General features: G+C 40.9%; 2 protein-coding genes across 10 annotated transcripts in view; one reads left to right on the forward strand and one right to left on the reverse strand.

The window, feature by feature from the left end:
- Positions 1-1,869: 1,869 nt before the first annotated feature.
- ccdc25 (coiled-coil domain containing 25) lies at positions 1,870-23,445 on the reverse strand. 5 transcript variants are annotated; one of them, XM_069886776.1, is made up of 10 exons: positions 23,292-23,442; positions 21,094-21,374; positions 15,897-15,944; positions 13,258-13,297; positions 13,017-13,068; positions 8,941-9,016; positions 6,788-6,891; positions 5,916-6,118; positions 4,967-5,012; positions 1,870-3,145 (listed from the first exon to the last, which is right to left on the reverse strand). In XM_069886776.1, exons 3-10 carry the CDS (start codon positions 15,916-15,918, stop codon positions 3,113-3,115), a joined length of 576 nt encoding a protein of 191 aa, XP_069742877.1. In that variant the 5' UTR covers positions 15,919-15,944; positions 21,094-21,374; positions 23,292-23,442; the 3' UTR covers positions 1,870-3,112. The 5 variants fall into 5 exon arrangements, with proteins under 5 accessions (XP_069742877.1, XP_069742873.1, XP_069742878.1 ...); XM_069886772.1 differs by lacking the exon at positions 21,094-21,374 and having other exon boundaries at positions 23,292-23,445; XM_069886777.1 differs by lacking the exons at positions 21,094-21,374; positions 23,292-23,442 and adding an exon at positions 18,601-18,690.
- Positions 12,347-23,668, forward strand: part of esco2 (establishment of sister chromatid cohesion N-acetyltransferase 2) — a 47,507-nt gene continuing 36,185 nt past the window's right edge. Inside the window, exon 1 of one of the 5 annotated variants that reach the window (XM_069886766.1) lies at positions 12,347-12,435. The gene's annotated coding sequence lies outside the window, so the exon portion shown is untranslated. Of the gene's footprint in view, positions 12,436-18,012; positions 18,185-18,478; positions 18,545-18,587; positions 18,685-22,848; positions 22,965-23,668 lie in introns of those variants that run through there. The other 4 variants (XM_069886767.1, XM_069886769.1, XM_069886770.1 and 1 more) reach the window with 4 other exon arrangements.

Here is a 23,668-nt window from a genome sequence, read left to right on the forward strand (position 1 = left end):
TCTCCTCAATGACTTCAAATTCCCCGAACTGGACCACCTCATTTTCACGATGGATGACCAATCCCTTTATACTTCCATCCCCCATACAGAAAATCCAAAGACTTGTTACGAGCCAAGAGGACACGAAAACCCAGCAGGAATAGATATTCACCGACAAATGGTTACTTAAACAAAAGTTGCTTTTAATTATCTTTAAACATGAAAACAGAATCACATTTTAACATCACTATCGACTTTAACTAACCTAACTTAACCCCCTTCTAGTTCTAAGCGCACATGTATGTAATGTGTGTGCATGTTCAGGAAAGTTCTTTGATTCACAGTCCAATCTCACTTTTCATTCCTCCAAGTTTACTGGTTGCAGGCAATTCTTATACTGTGCACAGAATTTAACATTTATGAAAGTCACCAAGCTTTGGAGCTTGAAAGGTAAATGGTTACTGCTCAGGAAGGTTCTTGTCGGTTTTCAGAGAGAAATTTGTTGTTCCTGGCCACAAACTGATCCCTTTTAATCAGCCACGTCAGTGTCTTGCCAAAGAAACTTGCCCCATCAGGGTTTTCCAGATGATTACCTCTTTCTTTCAGGTCACCAGAGTTCCTTTTTGTTTCTCTTATTTCAAGTGAAACATTAGGCAGCCAGTCCTCTCCTCTTGCATGAGCCAGAGAAACCCCCTCTGTGGATGCAGCCATGCATCCAGCCCTTTCTCTGCTGCACAGAATTCTGGGAGGGCAGGTTTCCCACAGTATTACTACATTGTGCTCTATTGCACTATCAACTTCCCCACGCTATTTAAATTGTGCACTATAGCGCTACCAACTTTCCCACACTGCTTAAAAATTGTTTGCTATTGCTATTTATTGCTAGCACTTTCCCACGGTCCCTTATAAAGCTTTATATAGGTCGGCAGAACAACAACGGGCTGATTAGGCATGATTAATTTTGTTCAAATATACATTGGTCAGGATTTAGGACAGGTCCACCATTGCTTGATGTGTCGTGACATCACTGGTAGAAGGTAGAACAGTCCTAATCCCAGGGATGGCTCCTTGTAAGTATGAACATATGCAGTGTCCCAATTAAGAGTGGTCAAGTGTGAACAGCAAAAATGCCATTCCTATCCCGGGACATTGAATGGCTGATTTAGTGGGATGCAAGTGTAATTATGGCAGGGCTACACAACAGGCATTTTCCTGGCTGCTAAATTGAGGCAAAGCTGGAGGTGATAGTGTAAAAGAGATTTAAATAAAGGTCATCATGGAGAAAGAAATATCGCTGATGGCAAGTGATTATGTGAGTCATTTTGGTAAAGATTGGGACACAATTGCATGTGATGGGATCTAACTAAATCTGATGGATGTAACCACTATGGCAGACACATTTAGAGTTGAAACAAGGAAGGTCCATAAAGAACAGGCAACCAAGAGGAGAGATAAAGTTGTCAATGGATTATTTTTGTCATCAAAAATGTAAGGCAACTGAATACATCAACTGCCATAGAAACAGACAGATGGCCACGTGAAAGAGATAAGATTTATAAATTATTGTTGTAAGGCACTTGAAGTAGGCTTGCAGGATTCAGAATGGTTCTGGAAATGACATTATGTTGCCAAGACCACACAATTATATTTATAAATAGTGAAAAATATTGATAGCTTATTTATTTAACTGTGGGGATGTTTGTAGCAGGGGGAAAGGTTGATTAAAGGTAGAAGTATGGCAAATAATTACAACCAGAGAAAGAACAAAATGACAGAAACCATCCAAGTGTACAAACTACATGCAATACAATAGGACTATTCTTGTTTTGAATTGGTCATAAAACCTCTTTTCATGTTTGTGTTTATAAAAGGAATTGATATACAAATATGCAATGTTCAACCAGAAACTTTATTTATCTTCCTAGTAAGCATCTAACACATCTTTCTACTCTAAACACAAGCCATATCCTTGTAACATTTCCAAACAATGGAAAATTATGGCTGCAAAGCATACATAAATATTTATCATGACTCTAAGTGAGAGTGAAGTGACTGGTGGGCTTCTAATCTGCAAATGTTACAGACATTTTATAGAGAAAACTGGATGCCAAATAACCGAACATGCCAAATGTTGAATATCCAAAGCAATGTATTTTACCCTCCCCCCCTTCAAAAAAAATTGGGGTAGGGGTTCCTCATGAGTTTTTGAATCACAACACATTCACAAAATTGGCTGGGATTTTGCAACATTTATGAACACATTGTGGAAGGCAACAACCAATTAATATCAAAAATGAACAAATACATTTCAAAATATTTTGTTCTCATGGTTCATTCTTGTTATCTTCTATCCTGGGTTAGATTCAGCAAGAACAAAAAAAAATAACAAGGTGGACACATTGTGATTATCAATAGAAAGAAGACCAGGTTTTGCCTTGCAACAAAAATTTACTTTGGAGGGAATGCATCAACTGTACTGATTCTATGACTAGGTAGTAACCTAGTACATTTTTATCCCTCAATAACTCAGCCATCAGGTAAAACAGTATCGAGTAATCAGACAGGCTAAAACTACAGCTGCCCAACTGGTTCCTCTTATCCATTTCCAATTTATAGTCTATTTTTATTCAACTTTCACAAATGCAGTGCGATTTCAATACATTACCTAGTTATAATGATTTAACGATTAAAACATAATCATGTAGAATATTAAAGATGTGGTCAAGTAAAGCATTTCACATTGGCTTAATTTTGTATCATGTCGCATGGCCTTATGGATATTACCAAAACAAAAAGACATTTTCTCTTGAATGAGACATCATTATTTTAAGAGACAGTTCTTCCTTTAGGCATTCAAAAATATTCCAACAGGAGGTTTTTCCAGCAATAAGCCATTCTCTTAAACAAGCACCTGTACCAAACTCGTCAAAATTGTGTTTTCACATTTGAGTTTCAATCAAATGGAAAAAATTGCTTACGTTTCATTTTCCACTTGGTAGATCAGAGGACAAGACAGACATTTTGAAACTCAAAAAAGGTACCAACTCCTCGAGCAATTGTCAAAAGCAAAAGGGTTTTTGGCAGACTTGAAAATACTCCAATTTAAAATGTCTATGCTTTAGTATTGTGGACTTTACATGAAATCATCGGAATCATAGCCGCAATCCTGCAAAACAAAAAGAAAAAAATACCAATTACTCAGAGAGCCTTTCCAAATGCAGGTTCAAATGGCAGAAATGGGTGGAAGTAGTATTTGGAAAACAAGGTGATAAGAAAATACATCTCAGGTTCCTATGTGGTGGGCTGCATTGGCACTTAAGGCATTCAGAGAAATACTGAAGCCTTCTTACAGATCTGGACATTAATAAATACATCTCTCTAACATTATTATCTGCAAACCAATGGCATATTATACAATTCAGCAATGAGAAAAGCATTACATAAGGGGTAATCACAAACAACTTTCAATCATTAATAACAGCAATAAGCACTCACATTCTCACGAGATGGATCACCAAGTCATCCGACACAAGAGCTTCTTGCACAAAGTCTAACTCATCCCAAGACTGCACTCAAGTTGAAATTTTTTGATGAGACTTCAGACTCAGTCTGGACTTTAAATAAATGCAAAAGTTCCTATGGAAACTTTTCAAAGCAAGAGGGATTATTCTTGTGACCCTCTTAACATTTCTCCCTCAACTAACATTATAGACAAAGACACAAAATGCTGGAGGAACTCAGTTAATTAGGGCAGCAGCCTTAGAAAGCAATAGGATCAAAAGCTTTCATCCTGAATTCATTCCTGATGAAGGCTTTCAGCCCAAAACTTTGAGTGTTGCCTTCCATGGATTGTGCCTGACCTGGTGAGCTCCTGCAGTTTTCCAGCATTTAGTCTCTCTTGTCTATCATGAGATGATCGTTTAGATTGCTGTTTGTGGGATTTTGCTCCATGTACATTGGCTGCTAAATACCCTTAAATTTAAACATACAGCATGGTAACAAGCCCTTTCGGCTCATGAACTAATGCCATCCAAATACACCCAGATGACCTCCCCCTCTGTATGTTTTGAATTGTGGGAGGAAATGGGAGTATCCAGAGGAAACCCACGTAGACATGTGGAGAACCTACAAACTCCTTACAGACAGGGTGGGATTCGAACACCGGTCGCTGGTGCAGTCCGTGATGCCCCCTTCGGTTATTAAAGTGGCTACTTTGTCAGTTGCAAAGTATTGAGATCTGATGACGTCATGAGAAACAGATTATTCTGACCATGAGCCAGCAGTACAACTGCTGGGTGATGGTAAAGCACCAGGTAGCTCATTTGCAACTTCTGATTCTGTCTGTTGCAATGTGGAAGGCAGGAAGGAGTTTGATTGGCATTTGAAGCTGCTTCCATTCCACCATGGAGTTCACCATCAGATCCAGAGCTCAACACTAAAGTACTAAACCAAGGGGATCTGACGAATTTTAATTAGAGCAAAACCACATTCATTTGAATGGGTCACCTGAAAAAAATGCAGGTTCTTTTTGCTTATTTTTAATGCTATAAATTAATTTTTAGAACTTAAAAGGGTTATGTAAATTTATTACTTTAAAATTACTTCAACCTTTAAGTTTTTAAGTACATATATCTAACTGGAGACAAAAAATTTTCAAAATGGCCTTTTTCTGCAGGGGCCTCTCAGGATCGAGCACCATAAGCCTAGTCAGCTGTCTCATTTGGATTTGCATGAAGCAACTTATAGCCTTGTATATAAATACAGCTGTCTTTTTCCTTTCTTGACCAGATCCTGTAGTTAACCTTGCCAAATATAAATTTAGCACAGTTAGTCAATTTTTATAACAGGCATGATGTTTTGACAAGTGAATAAGTTGTACACAAAAATAAAATTTTAATTTTGACCAAATTAACAAGAGAAGAACAATTTGTTTTTATTGGCTGTGGTTTGGCACTGTAGTTTTTAATCACCAAATACTTTTCCTTACCTGATTGCTACTCATGTTTTCAGTTTTCATAAGAGTAGAATAACACCTAGGGAATTAATACAAATATATTAAACATGCTTAAATTTTCTGCTGCAAGATGCTGAAGCATCACAAAACTTAATTCTAATTCTACTGTCAAAACCCTTGTTTTCGGAACTTCAACCTCGCTTTCTGTGTTCATTTTGTTTATAGTGTTTTTTTCTGCACATGGTTTTATAATTATTTACTCGGCTCGATGTTCAAAAGTCAAATCAAAATATTCATTCTGTTGAAGAAACTTTTATATTGTGGTGGTGAAGAACAAATACCCTTTTATTCCCCCCCCTCCCCCCTTCATTTCCAGATAGTTAGTTCCTTTTGCTCTTCTTGAACACTAAAAAGTTCCTCTACTCACAATTATTTGGAAAGTTTACCGTCACTGGTATCTTTTCCTGTGTTTCTCAACTTTATTCATGCAGATTCTAGTTTCAACATTATTCTTGCTATAAATTACCTTCCATGCTGGTCATCCTTTTTCTTTTTGCTCCTTTTATTCCTTTAAATATTATAACTAAACCTGTCCAGAACATTATTGCCATGATACAACTTACACATCTTTAATTTTATTCTAAACTATAACTCCAATTTTCATATGCTGACTAAATTGTGAAATGTAATGATTTTAAAAACTTAAATTTCCCTCCTCCTCCCTCCATTTTATTTTCTATTCCCTATATTGGTTTAAATCTCCTTCCAATATTATATCTCATAATTACAACACTGGACCCTTATATCCTAGAATATACATGTAGATATTTTACCATTTCTGATTACTTTATGCTTATTCAATGCGAATGCAATGAATCCAAAGAATCAATTTTTCAAACAATCATAGTTGTTCTTTAGTTCCACCTAGATGGAATTCCTTTATGATTCAACACAAGCTCTTGCCCACAATGCCCACACAAACCTAAGATCTTCCATTTCTTTCCTCCTTTTCATTTCTTCCTTTTCCTTTCGTTTCATTTCTTGAAGTTGTGCTTTTCTCTCATTCTGCTCTTCACGGTCTCTGGATTCCTTTTCAGCTGCCAAATCTGGGAATTTTTCACTTTTGGTTTTCTCCAACCGGTTTAAAATTTCATTTATCTTCTTCTCTACTGCTAGAATCTTTACCTAAATATTAAAAATAGGACAAATTATTAAAAATAATTGTGTATTGGAACATAAAGCCATTCAGCTCCTCATGCCTGCTTGATTTTCAATAAGATCATCCTGATGTTTGACCTCCTAACCACTTTCCCTTTAGTTATTCTATATCCCTTGATTTCTTAATACAGTAAAACCTGTTATCCAGAATTTAAGCAACCAGCAAACAAATTGCCGAAAATAATAGGTAAAAAATATGGAAGTTTAAAATTGGCGCACTTTGCCATTAGTTTACCATGCAAGCAACTGGAAAATTCACATCTCTGGTGTCTGGATACCAAGGGCTTTACTACATCTAAAATCTATTGATGTCTTAAATATACTCAGAACTCTGTATTACTATTCAGGCCTTAAACATAATTAGATGGAGAACTTAAGCTGGAATTCCTTTACCGTTCAATTTTGAAATTAAGGGCAATTTTAACTTTAAAAATATTTTTAGTGCAAGGAACACAAAATAAACAATTCAATGGAATAATTTTAATTGAAAGTTTAAGATTTTGAGGTGATAAGATGTAGACAAACTTTAAAACAGTAGTCATCTTTCTGTTTACTATTTCTTTAAGACACCACTAATATGTCAACAGTGAACAAGTTCTTTAGCATTCGCTACTATTGATTCAGCATCATGCTTACCTCCTTTTGCCGGTGAAATCCTATTTGTCCAACATCCATGTCACCAGTCTTCTTTAGATTGGACCATGGAGTGTACACAACATTAATATTATTCATTTTGCAACCTAATAAAACAATAGGACATCATCATTTATATTTTAGCAAATTTTACTTTGTGCCCAATCAACAGTTCATCATTCGGAGCAGAAAGTTCATCATCAACCAATAAAGGGAAAAATTCCAAATAATAATCTTTTTTGTTATTCTCAAGTTAAAGCATTGCTATTGAATAATTTTGGGCATACTTTGAGATTTTCAAGACAATCAAGTTTTGAATTTTTTCTTATAGAAGGTGGCAAAAATAAATTTATTTCTGAAATGTATAAATTGTTACAAAGTAAAATGCCTAAATTAGATATTCATAAATTGAGATTGAAATGGGAAGAGGATTTGGGAATTACAATCAACCATGATGATTGCAGATCTATTTGTAAGGAAAGTATGTCTATGATTATTAATGTTCGATATAGGTAACTTCTCAGAAATTAAAATATAATTTAAGTTCTTCAGATTTATGTTTTAGATGTTTTAATGAAGTAGGTTCCTTTTTTACATTCGACTTGGTTAAGTGATAAGGTTAAACTTTTTTGGCGACGGCTTAAGAAATTTTTAGAGAAAGTTTTAAAGATTCAATTATCAATTGTTTTTATTATGTAATGTTAAAATGCTGAATTTGATTTTGATGTTGACAATGGCAGTAGTAAGGAAATGTATAGTTATTACTTGGAAAAATTAAGATTGATTTGGGTCATGTAATCCTTTGGGAAAAAAAGTATAATTTACGTGATAATTATCTTTTGTTTCTCAAAGGTAACGGAGCCTCTATTTGGATTATATGGGTTTAAAATTTTGAACTCCCTGAAGCTCGTTGTGCAAAATTGATTCTTACTGAAAAAATACTGCTAAATAGCGACTGTTTTAAACACCCTATCTACTTCATCAATACCCTTTGGGGAGAAAATTTGTTCAAACTCAAGAAATAAGAGCATGTTTAGGCCATCATGAGTCTGCATTATCATTTACCAAGATCACGGCCCATCCTCTGCTTCAGGACATTTTTCCAGCACATATTCCACCCAATTACCTTTCATTTCCCTTAATACCCAAAAATCTATCACTGTTTTGAATGAATTCTGGGGGATCAGGTCAGGCAGCACCTGTGGAAATGGAAACAGTCAATCTGTGATCTTTCATCAGAACTAGGAAAGAGAGGGATGCTTGTCAATTTTCAATAGGAAAGAAATTGGCGAGGGATGTTTAGAACAAAGGATACATAAACTGAACACAGATTGGGTGATTGCCTTGGGGAGTACATGCATTCAATAGATAGGTGCAGACCCTGAGTTTTTAAATTCTCCATCTTATTCTGTGTCTTGCTTCAGCATTATTATAACAAGACCCAACATTGGGCCAAGGTCCACATCTGGGTAACTTATAGTTTTAATATTGAAATCTAAAACTTCAGGTAATGCAACCTCTGTTTCTAGCCCATTCTGTTGTAGGTCATCAATCATAATGTTTGTTTTTTTCTCTCCATTAGTACAGCCCAATCTTTTCACTTCATTACCCTCATTCACTGGAGGAATTGTCTATAGCTCAATCAATGGAAACTGGTTTCACGCCTTCAGAGATATCTGTCTTATTCATCCCTCCCCACTACGTCTTCTAAATTAAAACTACCTTGTTTTCTCATTTCTTCTGTTGTGAGAAGAAAATGTTTGATCTGAAATATTGATTCCACAGATGCTGCTGGAATATTTTCAGTGTTATCCATTTTTTTGTTCAGATTTCCAGCATCTAAACTTTTTTTAAAAAGCATCAAGAGAACAAGAGCTGGAGGCACAGAGAAATACCCCCAGTTCCATGTTCATCTCCAACTCATACAAATCTCACTTGGAAATATATTGAGTTCCTTTATAGTTACTGAGTAAAATCCTGGAGCTCACTCCCCTCTCCTTCCAAAATATAAATCAGTCGCAAAGTGAACTCACTACCACATTTATAAAGTCAATTAAAGATGACAAATAAATCTGGCCTCCTGGTGATACCAATCCCAAAACAATGGATAGATTAAAAAAAAATGGGTAATGAAAATAGTCTCATTTAATCATTACCTTGAATACTATTGGCTTTAACTAGCTGAGCACAGTCAATCAGTACTTCCTTTGGGATGGAATCAATTACTTGACCCTAAGATTAAAAAAATTATTTTCACATTTTGATTTTCATTCCTCTAAAAGTTTCAGTAAAGTTGTGTACAAGCAGTATAAGAAAAGAGAAATGTTGTTTACTGCAACATTACTAAATAATTTATCAATAAAATGATCTTACATTGGGTTCATCTTTTTGATGAATCATGTTGGTGACAAATATACATTTACTGACTGAACTATAAAGCAGTTCAAATGATTACTGAAATGCTGCAATTTATGTAATAGTTAAACTTTTATTTTTCCAATTCTATTCCTCTCATTAAAGCAAAATTCCAGCTGGAAATAGATTCAAATATTTTAACCATTCATAGACAGCTAACCCAGAACATTGGCCTTCAAGAGCAAGCTTGGAAAGAAAATGCCAAAATGTAAATTAATTACACCAATGGAGTCTAATTGTATCCTTGCTCAAAAATATTACTGTAGTCGCACTAGGCACACAGTGAGTGTAAAACTACGCAGAGTCGAAAGTGAGTTGAACCAACTGACTTTAATAGAACTCTTGCATGTGTTTGAATCCCTCAGAACCCGATGACGCTTGTGACTCCTGGGTCCTTTATGATATTAGCTGCCAGGCTGTGAGCTTGCCCCACACCTAGAGCTCTCAGTCAGGTCTGCCGTGGACTTGCCTGCGACTCCGTGAGCCGGTTTTCCTGTTGCATGGGTGAATCACCACATGACCCTCATCCCCAGAACCAGCGTTAGGTGTGGAATCCATGGCCAACACCTCTTTAGTCCGTTTGGGTGGCCGACCTCATGGGGGTGACACAGTCACAAGGTATTCCAGGTCTAGGTGCATTGGCTTAAGGTGGTCAATGGTGACGGTCTCTTCATGGCTGCACGTCGAGGATGGACGTGGTTCTGTTCTAACACACCATTTCATAAAGCTGATGGAGTGGAGTCTGGTGCATGCCCCCGTGGACGAAGACGTAGTTGTAGTTCTGGAGGTCCTTGGGGCCAAAGGAAGGGGTCAGGCCATGGCACGAGGTTGGGGCGGGAGCTAGTGTTCCTACCTTCTCTCGGAGTCTTGTGAGCACTGCTGCGGGTGTCTCCTTTGCGCCACGGACCGCTGGCACAAACTCGCCTCGAGCTGTCAGTGGGGCGCTGCATATCAACTCTGCTGAAGAAGTAGCTAGGTCTTCCTCGGGAGCGTGTGGATTCCAAGAAGTACCCATGGGAGCTCGTCCACCCAATCCAGACTTCGGTGGCGCATCATCAGGGCAGACTTCAGTTGCCAGTGAAAATGCTCTTCCAGGCCATTGGACTGTGGATGGTAGGCTGTGGTGTGGTGCATCTGGGTCCCAAGTAGCTGTATCAGTGCCGACCATAGGCTGGACATGAACTGTGACCCCCCCCACCACTGAGGTGATGTTGATGTTGGCTGGCAGGCCGAAACACGCAAACCAACTTGCAATGGGGGCTCTGGCGCAGTACTTCGTGGACGTGTTGGCAAGAGGTACAGCTTCTGGCCACATGGTGAACCTGTCAAACATGGTGAACAGGTACCTTTCCCCCCTGGGAAACTGACAGCAGATTGACAATGTCCACATGGACATGCTCAAATCTCCTCTAGAAGGGTTGAAGGGGTGGATGGGAATCTGATGATACTTGCAGACCAGGTCAATCTTGGAGAAGTTGCGTGCCCCATGCAAATTGGCTGTAAAATCCTGGATGTGGGGCACTGGGCAGCAGTCAGCCATGGTAGCTTTGTTGAGCCTTCTGTAATCGCCGCATGGCCTCCATCCTCCAGCCGACTTGGGCATCATGTGCAGTGGAGAGGCCCACGGACTGTCTGAGCACTAGACGATTCCCATCTCCTCCAATTTCCTGAACTCTTCCTTGACAAGGTGGAGTTTTTCGGGTAGGAGCCTGTGTGCTCGGGCGAGTAGTGGTGGTCCTTGAGTGGGAATGTAGTGCTGTACACCATGCTTAGGGAGGTCTGAGGAGAACTGCAGCATAGTATTCTGGCAAATTTGTTGCCTGACAAAGTCACAGAGTCCAGGTGTGGGGTTGGTAACTTGGCTTCACCAAGCAAGGAAGTCTGAAAGGTCTTGACATTCACTAGGCGCCGTCCCTTGAGGTTCACTAGTTAACAAGGCTTATGGCGTTCTGCTAGTGCCAGTATCTCATACATTAAGGCCGATGGCGCATGGTCAACTAGGCTGTCCATGTGGAGCAACCAGCAGTGCGCCCGGAGGAAATCTGCTCCCAATAAAGGCTGCAACGCTGATGCCAGCATAAACAACGGCTGGAACCGAACTGTTGTGGGATGGTTCGCATGCTGTATGTGTGAATGTTGCTGTTGTTGGCAGCAGGGAGCACTGGTCCTGACTTCCCAGTGCAGGTGTCATGGCTCAAGGGGGACAAGATGTTAACTCTGTCCCTGTGTCTACGAGGAATTTTCACCCAGAGGGTCAGTTCCATAACTAAAGGAGGCTATCACAGTGGCCAGCAGCTGTAGCCATTAGCGACGGCTGGCTCCAGTGTTTCCTGGAAAAGAACAAGGTGGGTGGCAATGGTAGGGACCTGAACCCCACTTTTGATGGTAAAAACAGCAACGGTCCGAACTGGGGTCGCTTCCTGCTGCAGGCATCAATGGCTTCATTGGTGGTGTGGGAAAGGCCTGGGCCTTGGGGCATGATACAGCAACTTGGTGGATGGAGGCCCCACCATGCTGCTTGGTGTGCCACAGGATATCTGCGTGGTCTGGTACTTTGCGTGGGTTACTCAAATCGTCATCAGCAATGAGGAAGCAGATATCTTCTGACATCTGCTCGAGAAGGACCTGTTCAAACAGTAAACGTGGTTTATGGCCGTCTGCTAGTGCCAGTATCTCATACATTAAGACCGATGGTGTGTGGTCACACTGCACGCTCACGGCAGGAGAGGCCAGAAGTATGGATCAGGAGCACCTTGATTGTTTCATACCTGTCCACAACCAGTGGCTGGTGTAGGAAGTCGAGGATGCGGCCTGCTGTTTCCTAGTTGAGTGAACCAACCACACAGTAGTACTTTGTGGCATCTGAAATGATTTGCCTGACCTGGAATTGGGCTAAGGCCAGACCTCAGCTGCGAGGTCCAGAAAGCCGGCAGCTTCAGTGAAACTGCATCCTGCGTGCTTGGGTCGGTCATCATTGGGTCCAAATACCATTTGGATCATTGGGGTCACCGAGGTAGTGGCACTAGACATGCAGCGAGTGAAAAACAATGCAGTCGAAAGTTAGTGGAGCCAACTGACTTTAATAGAACTCTCACGTGCGCTTAAATCCCTCGGAACCCAATGACACTTGTGACTCCTGCGACAGTTATGACATCAACTGCCAGGCTGTGGATTTGCCCCACACGCAGAGCTCTCAGTCAGATCTGCTGTGGACTTGCCCGTGACTCCATGAGCTGGTTCGTATGTTATGTGGGCGAGCCACACTTTGACTGTTAAAAGATAAGGTGGTAGACATTAAAAACTAATCTGCATTGGAATTTTTTCCTCACAGAGTGTGGTCAACTTATGGACTTCTCTATCCCAGTGCTTCTCAACCTTTATCTTTCAACTCACATATCACTTTAGGTAATCTCTTACTAACCACAGAGCACCTATGGCATAGTGAGTTGAAGGGTCTATTTCTAGACACAAGGATTAAAATCAATTTGAGCTCCCATATTCAAAGATCAACCACTTAAATATAGACCAGAAAATAAATCTATGATCTGTTTCTCCCCCCTCTCCAAACCATCATTCACATAAAAAGCAAGCAATATTCCAAAACTGAAATTCATACACCAGAAATTATATTGATCACACATGACAGAAGTTGTATCTGAACACGACACTCTACTCGTGAAACACAAATCAGACATGGAGAATATGATAAATGTACCACCTCACAATTTGAACATCACAAATACATATTATACTAGGTCATTTTACAATCCAATGAAGGTATTACTTTAATTAAACTATCCAGTTGATAGGACCATACCTTGTATAATCGAAGGTATACATGGGCTGATGATAATTTATCTACGTGAAACCTAAAAAGAGGAAAGAAATTCAAAATGGTGGTAATCAAAACAAATAATGCAGTTTACAGATTGAGTCACAAAAATTAAATGCAAAATGAAGTATTTAATCAGCAGTTTGCATAATATTGTAATGAGAGGGATGTCTAAATTTTTGTAAAGAAATAAAGGGCAAATAAAACTATATTCAGTGTAACATACCAAACATCTTCTGGCCATCCATACTTGATCAGGTCCTCATCTAAATTAAAAAAAGTTACGTAAAAAGTTGCAGAAATTTAATATTTAAAACATATAATTTATTACGCATCTATCTCTTAGAAGCCATTTTAAATTTACAAATCAAAAGTATTATGAGTTGGATACAGTCATACAAATCTGGAAATTCTTAAATAATTAATTTCCGGTCATCCTGTCATAAGACAACAGTGCAAAACCCTTTTTTAATCCTTGGTAAAAATCCCAAAAAAAATTTAAAGTTTCTCAAAATGAGGCTGGAAGTGTGAATATTTGTCCTGCAAATGAGCTCCGACAGCTCAGAGGTTAGAGCACTGGCCTTGTAAACCAGAGGTCGCGAGTTTGTTCCTCGCTGGGGCCTCACTTCTGTGAAGGGCGCTGGACAAAATGGCCAATCTCCATCTTCCTTACTGTAGACAAAGTTAAAGAATTTCATGCATGTTACTTTTGAAATGTAGCATTTTGTGACAATTATGAAACCTTTATCTTTATTGTTTGTCTGTATGTGTGTTATGTCTGGTTGAGTGTCTCCATGTTTTGCACTGAGAACTGGAGAACTCTCTTTCATCAGATTGTACTTGTACAATCAGACGACAATAAACTTGACTTTTATGTAATTAAACTGGCTGTATCCAGAATGGAGGACCATCGCCTTCCCAAGATCGTGTTATATGGCGAGCTCTCCACTGGCCACCGTGACAGAGGTGCACCAAAGAAAAGGTACAAGGACTGCCTAAAGAAATCTCTTGGTGCCTGCCACATTGACCACCGCCAGTGGGCTGATATCGCCTCAAACCGTGCATCTTGGCGCCCCACAGTTTGGCGGGCAGCAACCTCCTTTGAAGAAGGCCGCAGAGCCCACCTCACTGACAAAAGGCAAAGGAGGAAAAACCCAACACCCAACCCCAACCAACCAATTTTCCCCTGCAGCCGCTGCAACCGTGTCTGCCTGTCCCGCATCGGACTTGTCAGCCACAAACGAGCCTGCAGCTGACGTGGACTTTTACCCCCTCCATAAATCTTCGTCCGCGAAGCCAAGCCAAAGATAAAATGCTCTCAGTTCACAAGTATAAAATACTGCATCATTATTGTATCAAATTTCAAATATAGCAAGATGACCAAACATCAAAAGAAAATCTAATCACCATCTTAATAGATCAATAAATTTGAATGTCTGTACTTGACATGTCACTTTGACAATTTTTATTGACATAAATAACATAGTACCATTAAAACAAGAGCATAATGATATCAATATAAACAAGAATGCACACAGACTTAGATGGTTTGGCCAAATGCAACAAATATAAATTCAGGATAGACTGTTGATCCATGTAGGCCTGCCTTCTAGGATTGGCAGTTAAAACAAATGAAGTGCCTCCAGGTTACTTAAGCTATCCATTTTGACCAGAATACCTGAGCTACTTGCCTATTTTTAACCTATTCAAAAAAACTCAGGAATGAAATGTTTTCTTGTATTCTAATCAATACTCCATGCTCTAAAATTTTATACAGAATCTAGACTTAAAATTCAATGTTCCCTCCAGGATATTGTGATGGGCCCAGAGGATCCCAAAACCTAGCAGCAATAGAAATTCACCAAGACAAATGGTTACTTAAACAAAAGTTACTTTTAATTTTCTTTAAACATAAAAACAGATTAAACTTTAATTTATTGCCATTAACAACCTAACTTAACATCCTTTTAATTCTAAGTGCATGTGTATGTGTGTACGTTCAGAAATGTTCTTTGATTCAGTCAATCTCACTTCTCACTCCTCAAGTTCACCGGTATCAGGCAATTTTTATACTGTACACAGAATTTAACATGTATGAATCTTCACCAGGCTTTGGTGATGTTTGGTCTTTTGATGTTTGGTCATCTTGCCACACACAAACTAATACTTTCTGATCAGCCACTTCAGTTTCTTGCCGAAGAAACTTGCCCCATCAGGGTTTTCCAGATTCTTTCTTTCAGGTCACCACAGAGCTCCTTTTTTGTTTCCCTCACCTCAGGCAAAACATTATACAGTCAGCCATCTCCTCTTGGATGGACCACACGGGCTATGAACAGGCTGAACTAAGAACCCACAACCAGTCTTCAAAATGGGGGTTTCAAACAAGCTTCCAAAGGCCACTGCAGAAAATCAGCAGTCTCTCTCTCTTTCTCTTAAAGAAAACCTGTTTGGTCTCTTCTCTCTCTCTGCTTGCAAAACCACCTGACCTTCCTAAAACAGCAAAATGCCTTCAGACAGAGTGCGGCACTGGACTCAATCTTCTTAGTCCATTCATCTGTTGCTTTCCAAAACAATAATCCATTACTCCACAGCATCAACACCTACTTGTAAAGTCCTTCAGCGAAGCAGTTTCCATTGTCTTTAGAAAGGCACTGGGAGCCTGAACTGTTTGGCTTGATCAGAGCTCTAGTATTTTAAATGAGATCTGTGTTGTGAAGTGTTTGTGTTTGTTTATGAGCTACACTAAAAAAAAACACAATTCATCTTCCAAAAACATATCTATACATAATATAAAATATAACATAATCTGTCACAATATTGTGTGATTAAGCTAGTACCGAATAGCCATTAAAAGTAGTCACTTACTTTCATATTTATCTTTTCCCATATATATTGTATATGGTGAAGAACCCACTGCAACAAATTGCAAAAATTAAATTAATCAAATTACAAAGAAATAAAATTGAATTATTGATGTATACAATCTACAAAAAGCCAAATAGACACAATACTTATTAGTTTCAATGTATTTAACCATCTATCCTGATTTTGACATAAGCATTTATATGTGTAGGGCATTATTTTTTTTTCATTAATCCATGCATACTTGCCTACCAACCAAATTGATTTATAGATCAGTTCTGGCAATGTGTAAAATGCTGTCCAGACATTTATTTGGAAAGATTTAAGTTCTGTCCATTCTATATACACTTGGCCTCCATTCAACATCTCCTCACATGGGCCATTATCTCTCCATAGTAAAACAACTGATTATGTAGAAACAGCAAATACATAGATCTAGGTATGATGCCTAAAGATTAACTGAATCAACAGTACTTTTTTCTCCAACCCTATCGGCTCTTTGCAGGTCCAGCCATGGGCAGTTGTCTCCTTGAAACTCCCTCATCCACTCTTTCCTCCCCACCCACCTTTCCATTCTCTTTGGCATTTTCTGCTGTAACCACAGAAACCTGGACAGATCATGTCCCATCATCACCTCCAACACAAGCAGACCTTCCAGGTGAGGCAGAGCTATACATGCCCATTTTCTGACCTAATGTACTGTGTTCAGTATGGCCTCCTCTGCACTGGTGAGAGCAAATGGAGATTCTTTGGCTTGGCTTCGCGGATGAAGATTTATGGAGGGGTATGTCCACATCTGCTGCAGGCTCGTTGGTGACTGACAAGTCCGATGCGGGAAAGGCAGGCGTGGTTGCAAGGGAAAATTGGTTGGTTGGGGTTGGGTGTTGGGTTTTTCCTCATTTGTCTTTTGTCAGTGAGATGGGCTCTGCGGTCTTCTTCAAAGGAGGTTGCTGCCTGCCGAACTGCGATGCGCCAAGATGCACGGTTGGAAGTGATATCAGCCCACTGTGGCAGCCACCAAGAGATTTCTTTAAACAGTCCTTGTACCTCTTCTTTGGTGCACCTCTGTCTCGGTGGCCAGACTAGAGCTTCCTTTCTCTACATCGGAGAGACCACTTGCAGATTGGGAGATCGCTTCATAGAAACATAGAAGATAGGAGCAGTAGGTCATTTGACCCTTCTCACTGACTGATCATGACTGATCTTAAAGTTCAGTACCCCATCCCCGCCTTCTCTCCGTAACCTTTAATACCCTTATGCTTCGCTAAGCCCCTCCTCTCTATCCACAACAGCGACCTCCCAGTTGCCATTCTCACACTCGCGTTTGTCCATGTGTACTATTCCACCCAGACCACCCACAGGAGGAACAACATCTGATTTTCTGTCTGGGCATGTTCTCGCCAAATGGAATTAACATTGACTTTTCTGCTTTCTACTAAACCTGATTGCCTTTTCTTTCCTCCCTTTTTCCTGTCTTTCCAGTTTTCCCTTCCTTCCCCCTCACCCACTCAACCATCCCTCCTCCTCCCCATTGTTGCTGCCCCCTCCCTCCTTTCTCCACTTATCATCTCCTGCCTTTGTTACCCCCTTCCCCCCTCGCCTTTTGTTCCAATGCCTGCTGGCATCTTCTCATACCTTGATGAAGGGCTCACGACCGAAACGTCAGTCATGTATCTCTTTAGCTTTGCCACTTAAAGGACACTGTTTGACCTGCTGAATTTTTCTAGCATTTTGTGTTTTTTTTTTACTTTAACCATGGTGTCTACAGATTTTTGTGATTTACTTCTTTCTTTAGCTAATATGTGTAGTGGAGAAAGGTCGTTTTGTCCTCTTAAAGTGATCTCCTCTGTCTTGTCTATGCGGAGACTCAAATTGTTGTTCTCGGACCAATTTATGAGAAATTCTACTTCCTCTCTGTAATGCAGCCCACGATCATTGCTGATATGGCCTCCACTATTGAATCATCTGCAAATTTGATTATTCTGTTGAAAGTAAATCTGAAAGTGCAGTCACAAGTCAGCAGCATGGACAGTAGCAGGCTAAACACACAGCCCTGCGTCACAATGACAACAGCAAATCCGGCTACCTTTCATCAATTTACCTCTCATCTTTAAACGCCATCAAAACCTGGGCCTCCACAGCTCCCTTTGCAGATATGCCAGTGCTCAGTGAGGCTTGAAGTTTTGCTGCCAACCTGGACAGACTATGGTCTTTCCGTCAAGAAGCCCAGAATCCAGTTGTAGAGAGGGGTGTTGAGTCCTGGCAAGGACAGTTTGCCACCAGCTTCTGAGGTATGATCATGTTGAACATTGAGCTGAAGTCAATGAACAACTATCATTCTCTAGTTGGGTTAGGATGGAGCAGAGAGTCAAGGCATCATCTGTAGATCGGTTTGGATGGTAGACAAACTGGAACAGGTCTACCATTGCTGGAAGGTGTGCTTCGATGCATCCCACCACCAGCCACACAAAGCACTTTATGATGGTAGATGTCAGTGCCACTGAGCATTAGTCATTTAGTCCAGTTACTGTCACTTTCTAAGGTACTGGGATGATGATGGCTGCCTTGATCCTGCATGGACAGTGGACTGCCACAATTATCCATTATGACCTCCGTCAGCTGGGCCTCACTGATGCTCAGCACCCAACCAGGTATGTATCTGGACTTGCTGCTTTATGTGGCTCACCCTGGACAGGATCTTCCTCACCTCAGTTGTGGCTATGCAGGGTGCCTGTTCCCCAGGGAGAGATAAGACGTCACCTTGTTTTTCTCATTAAACCACACATTGAAGGTATTCAACCTGATAGGAAGAGAGGCATCATAGTCACTGACCTGCATGGCTGACTTACACGGAGTTATGATTTGAATACTGTGCCACTTGTGGCTCATGCCACAAGTGTCTGTGGATTCTCTGTGCAAGCTCACACTTTGCCTTCCTCATTGCATGATCTTAATGTCATTTTGTCTTCTGACCTGAAAGCAGCACCACTAGCTCTAAGTAATGCATGAAGTTCCGCATCTAGTCATGATTTGCCATGGATGTGTAGTGTTTGATCACCGCAACAACCTCAATATGCTTCCTTATGTAGCGAACCGCTGTGCTTGAATGCTCATTGTATTGTGTGGTCGTTATAGGTGGCCACCTCCTTGAATATACTCTGGTCTGAGATTTTGAAACAGTGCTGCAGCATTGCTGTGGCTTTCTCTATCCGCGTCTTGATCTCTCTGTGAACTGGTTTGACTTGTTTTACCTGTGGTCTGGAAACATGGATTAACTGAATGGATATATGGTCTGAGTATCCATATGACCATCGTTCACCATCTGGCAGAACTTGTTTTCACTCTTAATAACTTCTCCTTTGACTCATCCACTTTTTTCCAAATCAATGAAGAAGCACCTTCGGGCATCTGCATGGGCCCCAGCGATGGCTTGCTCCTTTGTGGAGCAATCCATGCTGCAAGCTTACACAGGCAACACTCCTCAACTCTTCCTCCAACATATTGACTACTATACCGGAGTTGTCTCATGTACCCACAATAAGCTCATCAACTGCATTCATTTTGCTGTCAACTTCCACTCCAATTTCAAATTCACCTGGTCCTTTTCTGGCAACACTCTCCCCTTGATTTTTTTGTCTCCATCTCAGAAGACAAACTTTTCACAGGCATATTTTACAAACTCACCAACTCCCACACTACCTCATCTACACTTCTGCAAGGATTCTATTCCTTTCTCCCAATTTCTCCATCTCCACTGTATCTGTTCCCAAGAGATCTTTCAGTCCAGATCACCTGAAATGTCTACTTTCTTCCACAAATGTGCCTTCCCCTCCACCACCATCATCTCAGTCTTTACCTGCATCTCCTTCATTTCCCACTCATCTGCTCTGGCCCCTTCTATCCACAGTCTTAACAAAAACAGGATTCCGTTGTCCTCACTTACCATTCTACTAGCCTTCACATCCAATACATTATCCTCTGTGATTTCTGCCACCCATAACATGATCCCACCACCAGACACATCTTTCCTGTTTCTCCCCTCTCTGCCTTCTGCCTGGACAACTTGCTCCATGACTCCCTCATCCATTAATCCCTTCCCACCTTGCTCCCTTGGCACCCTCCCTGTGCCCACACTCCTCCCTCACCACCTTTCTGGGTCCCAAATAGTCTTGTCAAGTGAAGCAATCCTTCACGTGTATCCATGAATGTTATCCACTGCATCTGGTGTTCCTGCTGTGGCCTTCTCTACATCGAAAAGACTGTAGACAGCCTGAGCACTTTTTTTCCATCCACATAAGTGTCAGGGGATCTCCCAGTAGTCAACCCTTAAATTCTGCGCCCCACTCCCATGCTGACATCCCTGTCCATGGCCTCATGTACTGTTCCACCAAGACTACCCATAAATTGGAGGAGCAACACAATTTTCCATCAGGGCACTCTCCAACCGGATGGCACTAACAGTAACCTCTCCAGTTTCTGCTAGCCTAGGGTAAGCTTTCCTTTCCCCTTGTCTTCATTCCCCAAGCTCTCCTCCCCCTTTTCACAGAGTCCTTCTCCTCCCCCCCGCCTACTGGTGTGCACTCCCTCCCTTATCCACCTATTCCCTCTTGACTTTGGGACGGTGGTCCTCACCCTATACACACCAACCCCCCCCCCCCATTATGTTCGGGCACGGGCCTACATTTTTTCATACCTTGATGAAGGGCTCTAGCCTGAAACATTGGTTATGTATCTTTATCTTTGCTACATAAAGGACACTGTTTGACCTGCTGAGTTTCTCCAGCATTGTGTTTTTACTATCTACATCTGGGGCAGGGGACAGCCTTATATACTCTAAGGACATTTGTGTAGACTAGATCTAAGATATTGTCACCTCTGGTTGCAAAGTTGATGTCCTTAGAACTTCAGCAGAACTTTTTAAATTGACGTGATTGAAGTTACTGGCAACTATCATACAGCCATCAGGATGATGGCTCCTTAAAGCTCTTTCAGTGCTTTCCCATAAATTGTAGGAGGAGGAATTTAAAATGCTGTGATTAGAGTGGCTGTGAATTCCCTCCACTTCACTATTAAGAACTCTATCTCTGGTGAGCAGTTGGCCTTTCCTAGAGACATTCGTTCACCAGTCCTTGTTGATATAGATGCACAACCCACCCCCTCCACCACCCCCCCCCCCCCCCACCAACTCAGCGGGTCTTACCAGAAGCAGCAGCATTTCTGTCTACCCGAAAAGAGACAAGGCCTTCAAGATGGATAGCCGAATCTGGAGTGGTATCCTGGACCCATGTTTTTGTGTTCCCAGAGTGCAGCAGACCTTCATTTCCCTCTGGTTCAGATGTAGCCACAGTTGATTTTTCCAGAGATCATACATTTGCTAGTAAAATCATCAGGAGTGCGGGCTGGATGGATTTGCTTTAAGTCTTAACTAAATGCCGACAAGCTTACTGCACTTCTGCTTCCGACTACCTCTTCCCGGAGTTTCTGTAGTAGGCAATAGCTTGGTGTTAGGGCTCACTGCCTTCATTAAGTCGTATTTGCAAATAGGTTCTCTAGCTTTGAATCATTTGGACAATATTCAGCGATTCATCTTCAAACTTGAATTTGCCATGGTCGTCACTGACTTCATCAGGACCTGTGTGGATGAGAATGTGCCAATGCGCACATAACGTGAGTACCGCAACCAACAGCTGTAGATGGCTAGGTCGATGGCGTATAAAACCTGTAATCCAGGTCTTGACAAGAAATCCAGGTACAACCTATGGAAGGCTATTTTAACAACAAAGATACAATTCCGAGTGAAGCTAGAAGCAGAATCAGATATGCGCCAAACATCATCAATGGCCGCGATGCTTCCTTCCTGATGAGCTGAATACCTTTTATGCTCATTTTGAAAAGTAGAATTCAATAGTACCAATTAAAACCTCTATGGAAACTGGTGATCCTGTGATATCTGTCTCTGGGGCCAAAGTCAGAACATTTTTCAAGAGGGGGATCCCTCGCAAAGCATCAGGCCCTGATGGCACACCTGCCAGGGTAAAGAAAATCTGCGCCAACCAACTAGCTGGAGTATTCAAGGACATTTTTAATCTCTCATTGTTGAAGTCAGAGGTTCCAACATGTTTGAAAAAGCCGTCAATCATCCTGGTGCCCAAGAAGAGCAGTGTGAACTGCCTCAATGACCATTGCCCAATAGCACCAACATCTACTGTATTGAAATGCTTTGAGAGGTTGGTACACATGTAAAGATTTGCACTTACTGCAATTTACCTACTGCCACTCTCACTCTACAGCAGATGCAATCTCACTGGCTCTCCATTCAGCTCTGCATCACATAGACAACAGCAAATTGGGCTACCTTTCATAAATTACATCTCATCTTTCAACAACAAAACATGGGCCTTTACACATCCCTTTGCACCTGGATCCTTGACTTCCTCATCAGAAGACCACAGTCTCCACCTCACTAATAATCAACATAGGCGTACCTCAATGAATGATGCTTATCCCATTGCTCTACTCTCTCTGAACCAGTGGTTTTCAAACTGCAACCCCCCCCCCAACTCTAATTTCACCTACAATTAAAACAATGGTTTTCAATTTTTTTTCCACTCACATACTACTTCTAAGTAATCCCTTACTAATCACAGAGAGCTTTGGGCATAGGGAATAAAGGTGGAATGTGAGTTTCAGGGGGAAGTTTGTAAACCTCTGTTCTAAACTCATGACTGTGTGGCTAAGCAAAATTCAAATGCTATCTACAAATTTGCTGATGACAGCATGGGGTAGATACAATAGTGAAACAGAGTGATGTCACAACAACCTTGCACTCAAAGTTAGCTAAACTAGGGAGCTGATTGTCGACTTCAGGAGGGGAAAATCAGTAGAACACGAATCAGTACTCATCGAGGGGGTGGCGGGGGGTGGGGGGTGGGTCAGCAGTGGAAAAGGTTAAGAACTTCAAATTCCTGGGTGTCAACATCTCTGAAGATGTATCCTGGGGCCTTCATATAAATGTAATCACGAAGAAGGCTCGCCAGTGGCTATACTTCATTCGGGGTTTGAAGAGATTTGGTATGGTATCTATAAAGTGAGGAGAGTATAAGCTATGAAATACGATCTGCAAAATGTATTGATTGATCAATAACAAATATCTGAAGCGTTCAAATACTTGCAAAGATTAAAAGTGCCAGATCTTTATTTGACTTCCTAAGTAATAACTACTTCACTCGTGTGCAAGAAGATAAAGATCCCAGATACTGTAAGATCCCAGATACTAGGCCGTGCTCGGTTTCCAACTCCCACTTGCCACCGAATCCATAACACACCGATTCTGAACACGTTCTGACAATAATGAAGGACACAGGGATATCGATAGTGATCAAACCATCGAGTACTCACCATTACTGGTAAAATAATAAACCATTTTCACAACAGCAAACACAAGCTGTTATGATACAGGAGCTGAGTGACCAGGAAGTGGATGGCGATCGACGTTTCACCGCAAGGGACCCTGGGATATGAATGCGCCCATCGGCCAGCTTCTTGCAGTTGCTGTCCCGGCGACTGCACGTTCCCGTTCTGCAACAGATGTAGGGCATTGCACTGCAAAATTTCCTGTTTAACGACAGATATTTTGCATTGATTGCCCAGTGCCAAGTCTGATTTACGATCGTGGGTGGAGTTTAAAATGCACTCACATACACGCCCTGAATTCATTTAATATTGTTCATTTCCTTGTCAACGCAAATTAAATATTTCCTCCTACATTTAAGTCG

The sequence above is a fragment of the Narcine bancroftii genome, chromosome 6 (genome assembly GCF_036971445.1).
Source record: "Narcine bancroftii isolate sNarBan1 chromosome 6, sNarBan1.hap1, whole genome shotgun sequence".
NCBI classification, from domain to species: Eukaryota; Metazoa; Chordata; class Chondrichthyes; order Torpediniformes; family Narcinidae; genus Narcine; species Narcine bancroftii.

What these genes read in the sequence shown, in the direction of transcription:
- ccdc25 (XM_069886772.1), bottom strand. Translation starts at nt 23,316, where the DNA reads ATGGTTTATTATTTTACCAGTAATG. An exon ending in GGGAAAAGATAAATATGAAA is followed by an intron (nt 13,298 to 15,896) that starts GTAAGTGACTAC and finishes TTTTTAATTTAG; the next exon opens with ATGAGGACCTGATCAAGTAT. An exon ending in AAAGAAATGGAAGATCTTAG is followed by an intron (nt 5,013 to 5,915) that starts GTTTGTGTGGGC and finishes TTAATTCCCTAG; the next exon opens with GTGTTATTCTACTCTTATGA.